At 27.1% G+C, this 4,442-nt stretch overlaps 2 protein-coding genes across 7 annotated transcripts in view; both read right to left on the minus strand.

Moving 5' to 3' along the window:
* The window catches only part of LOC108753195 (NADH dehydrogenase [ubiquinone] iron-sulfur protein 3, mitochondrial), a 1,968-nt gene extending 1,614 nt beyond the window's left edge, over positions 1–354 (minus strand). For 2 of the 5 annotated variants that reach the window (XM_018494581.1, XM_018494582.1), the window contains exon 1: positions 270–330. Coding sequence is in view for 3 of the 5 variants with exons in the window: in XM_018494579.1 (XP_018350081.1) it covers positions 50–130; positions 196–265 (151 nt within the window). In the remaining 2 variants the exon portion in view is untranslated. Of the gene's footprint in view, positions 1–49; positions 131–195 lie in introns of all 5 variants that reach the window. The other 3 variants (XM_018494579.1, XM_018494583.1, XM_018494580.1) reach the window with 3 other exon arrangements.
* A 935-nt stretch (positions 355–1,289) lies between these two features.
* Positions 1,290–4,442, minus strand: part of LOC108753193 (condensin complex subunit 1) — a 10,498-nt gene continuing 7,345 nt past the window's right edge. The window contains exons 15-20 of one of the 2 annotated variants that reach the window (XM_018494576.1): positions 3,581–3,835; positions 3,093–3,365; positions 2,877–3,019; positions 2,464–2,796; positions 2,112–2,237; positions 1,290–1,454 (exon numbers count right to left, since the gene is read on the minus strand). In XM_018494576.1, coding sequence (XP_018350078.1) covers positions 1,327–1,454; positions 2,112–2,237; positions 2,464–2,796; positions 2,877–3,019; positions 3,093–3,365; positions 3,581–3,835 — 1,258 coding nt within the window. In that variant the 3' untranslated portion in view covers positions 1,290–1,326. The remainder of the gene's footprint in view (positions 1,455–2,111; positions 2,238–2,463; positions 2,797–2,876; positions 3,020–3,092; positions 3,366–3,580; positions 3,836–4,442) is intronic. The other variant, XM_018494577.1, reaches the window with a different exon arrangement.

Genomic DNA, 4,442 nt, shown 5'->3' on the forward strand with positions numbered 1-4,442 from the left:
CATACATATTAAACATAAATATTAAACTAAATAAATAAATTGTACATACGACGAGTCTCAGTTTTATCGGTCTTCTCGCTGGTAGTTGTGGTATTATATCTTACAAATGACGGAGAAGCGATAGCATAACCTGTCAAACACGGGCGTATATTATTACATAATTTAATAAAAACGTCGTTCCTATAATTAATATACCATTATATTTTGGCGTAGTAAATGGTAAACTTCGCGATAATCTCCAATAGTTTCTCATTATCGACGTCATTTTCCTAAAGAATATCTTAAATATGATTACAAACACACATTAGTGATACATGTCCAACAGCTTTCGTGACCACTAACAGCAACTATATTGACGAATTAACTAACCGACATTACCGACACTTATATCAATTAATACACATATCCAACAATGATATAATAATATCTATTAGTGTTAAGCATGTATTGTTAATATTATAATTAACTGTTAATTTTAGTATTTAAACACAAAATACTTTTAATCTTTTGTTATTATTATATTGAAATACAAAATATTTTCATGTTCTCCACTAAAATACAAAATATAATTGTCTCTTATAAATATACTATTTTGCAAATAAAAGTACTTAAATACATGCTAACTCTGCCTATTATCAATGATATAATATCTATATTATCTAATGATGATAATGTCGTCATCTAAAAGTCACTGAAGGCGACTAAACGTTGATCAATTTAATCAACGATTAACTTAATCAATATTTATACTACTTTGTTGTGAATGTGAATAGAACTATTTATTTGACACATGGAAATAAAAATGAGATTAGAAACAATAAATTGTATAGATACAAATTGCTGTAAGCAATTTTTGTGAGTTAATTGTTGTAACTGGTTGTGACTTGAGTTAATTGTCGACAATTAATAAATTAATTGGAGCTTAATCATCTTTAATAAATATAGCTAATAAATAAGATTAATATAACTATTCTACATAAAATTAGTGTCCAAGTTCTTTATCTTTTAATGCTTCTATTTAAATTTATTCTATTACATTGTCTTACATATATTTAATAATATAGGAATTATCTCATATAAAAATTATACCTTCCTACATAAATTTACATTACTTTTTTATTTTTAATTAAATCTAGATTTTCGCCTAAATATCATAAAAAAGGCATCAACTACTCTGACATCTTAAATATTATTTATATTTAATACAATAAATTTAATACTTACTTTGTGACATAATTACTAATTGTACTACTATTATTACATAGAACTCATATAATATTACATTTGTCCATTAAAAAAACTTTATATTTTAATTTTACAAATAAATCATTTGCGTAATCGAACTGAATTCCGTGTTGGAGTTTCCCGCAACGATTTAGTTCGTTTTGGAGACGGCGATGAGTTAATATTACTAAACGTGTTTGTGTCTTCCTTTGCGCATTCTTTTCTTTTACCTACAAAAAAGTAAAATAAATTTATGTGTTACTATTATTCTCTATCACATCTATTATTATACACATAGATACACACGCATACAAATAATAAATACATTATCCCCATTGTCAATTAGATCATCAGTTCTCGTAAAGTGTTCATGACAAAATTATATATAATTGCAAATACTAAAACTGAGAGCTATAACTTTATTTAATAATATTATAATAATAATTTCAAAAAGTTTGATATATTGTTTGTTATTAATTTATATATAAATAAAAAATTATTTTTACTCAATATCTATCATATATATTTTATTACATATTAAATTATTCGTTTACTATTTAGAATTTATTATTTGAAAAAATTCTAGAATAACGTAATACGTATATAATAAATAAAATTACATATATATAAGATAATATAGATATTAAGTAAAAATAATTTTGTGTGTGTGTGTGTGTGTGTGTGCGCGCGTGTTATGTGTATAAGTGAGTGAAATTCTAACTAAAAATTTCAAAACAATTTCTGATAAATAAGAATCTCTTATTTACATATGTATTATATATATCCAAATAAATATTGTTCACACCAAAAGCCAACTATAAATACCAAAAGTTCTATTTAATATTACTAAATTACAACACAAAAAATTAAATTGAAAAAACCAATACCATGTCTCATTGATATCGAGGTATTTGAGTCTTTATTATCATCAGAATTATCTTCATTACTATCCTTAATCGACTTTGCGTAAGAAATATTTTTTTTATTGGATGGCTTTTTCGTATTATTTTTTGCTGTGAAATAAGTATAAAATTTTTTTTTGAGATATCAATGTGCACATTTTAAAAATACACATATATACAATTATTACACAAACGTTTATTGAAATATTTAATTTTATGATCTAAATTATCTCTATTGCACATATCTATTTAATATAATATTGTGTTGTATGTATATTTTTTTAATAACATACAAACAATGTATAAAAAACATTAACAAAATCAATTTTAAACTTACATTTTATAACGGGTACATCTTCCTCAGAGTCATCGGAGCTATCTTCATCTTCATCGCTCATACTCTTACGTCTACTTCGACGAATACTTTTTTTGTTCTTCGGCACAGTAGATGGTGGTGGCATTAAATGACTGTCTGTTACCTCGTTATCTGTCATTTCGTTATCTTTAGCGTCCACAAGTTCCTGTATTTTCTCTTCTAATTCTAGACAAACTGCTTTTGCATCCGCCTTTTTCTTCGTTTGCTCAATTATACTTCGTAAGGCCGCTAATACTGGTTTATAATGAATTTTCTCTTTCAATAATGGTAAACTTTCGGTGAGACGTCGTATGCCTTTAAGAAAGATAAAACAGGATTATATATTCTCTTTTGATAAATTATATTATTAAACATATTATATTTATCTCACTTACTTTTTTCGCTGAATTGTAAAAGCGAAAGGCAATAGGAAAGATCACGCCACTGTCTCTCTGTGGCGGCTAACTTAAATCTAGTACAAATCTTATCAATTATAGTATCGATTTGCTTCTCTTTCTGCATTAGGCCGAGAATGTATCTGCAAATTATAACAATATTTATAAAGCGTTCAGATTTCTTGCTGCTATACATACTTTATGTATAATACTTACTTAATGGTTTCCTGGAAATTTTTCTCCTTAAGATTCAGCTGAGGATCTGCTAAGCGTGATAATATATCAGGCACTATATTGTATAGAGCATTGCCTTTTTGAGCAAGTTGACTGAAGAATTCTTTAGTATCCCGGCGTATCTGTTCATCTTCATCAATGACACATAGGGCTAATTCTGAAACTTGTCCCTTTACGCGTATCATTTCTCTCATTATCAAATTTGACAACATATGAACGCATGTTTTACGCACGTTTATATCATCATCTCGAAGTCTATAGATAAGATAAATATTAACATAATAATATTATCTTACTTCTTCCTATCTTTTTGGTGTTTTTATATGAAATAAGACAAACTGTTATATAAACAAAGATTTAAAAAAATTAATAACTTTTAAAAGTTTTTTTAATGTCACAAAACTTAATTATTAATCTGATTAAGATTTTTATTTTAAATGCTGCAAATTGATGTACAAAGGTCAACTTACCTGCCATAAATGTGTTTCGACCATGGTTCCACTTGATTGGGAAATCTAGTAGCAAGATCACTTAATCCAATCAGCATATTTGATCGGATTCCGGGATATGGCGATCGCTCCAATATAGTGATCAAGAGTCTCAAATATTGTTCGCAAAATTCGGAGCTGACAGTCATCATTTTGCTGAGTGCGAGAGAACCTGCTGCTTGCACGTTTTCATTGTTATACTTATCTGGATATTGACACACATCCAATACCAGTGGACTGTAAGCAATTATACATATAGGATGACCCATCAAAAACGAAATTTAATAATTCCTACAAAAATGACTCTTCGAAAAAACTCAAAAACAGGTCGATTTGTGTTGGGAGAGGGATGTATAATTTTGATGTATAATTTTTACCTTCAACTTCAACTCTCTAAGCGTAGATACCAATTCTTAAAAAATTTCAAATAAAAAGAGAGATCAAACGATACATCATTAAAAAGGTCTTTCAATTCCCTACATTCTTACGTTTGTTTTTTTAAATTCGATCAATTCGTTTAGAAGATATAATGTTAAATCTAAAATCTACAATCTTCATATTTTCAAACTTTTTTCTTTATTATCTATCGAATCAGCCCATTAATAAGTTGCAAGAAATGTTTAAATATAATCGTGTAATTTAGCATAATAATTGTGCGAAATATTAACCATCGATTTTCATACAATAATAGAGATTCTGACTTTTAATAGCAAGGTATGTCTAAAGACATTCAAAGTGTTGTGAATTCCGATCGTTACTTCTACTGTGTTCCAATGTTTTGATTTTTTATTTTGTGTTTTTAATATTAAAAACTTACAAATATTAGCAACTTATAAGGTTTTCT

This window comes from Trachymyrmex septentrionalis, unplaced genomic scaffold, assembly GCF_001594115.1.
Source record: "Trachymyrmex septentrionalis isolate Tsep2-gDNA-1 unplaced genomic scaffold, Tsep1.0 scaffold66, whole genome shotgun sequence".
Taxonomy (NCBI): domain Eukaryota; kingdom Metazoa; phylum Arthropoda; class Insecta; order Hymenoptera; family Formicidae; genus Trachymyrmex; species Trachymyrmex septentrionalis.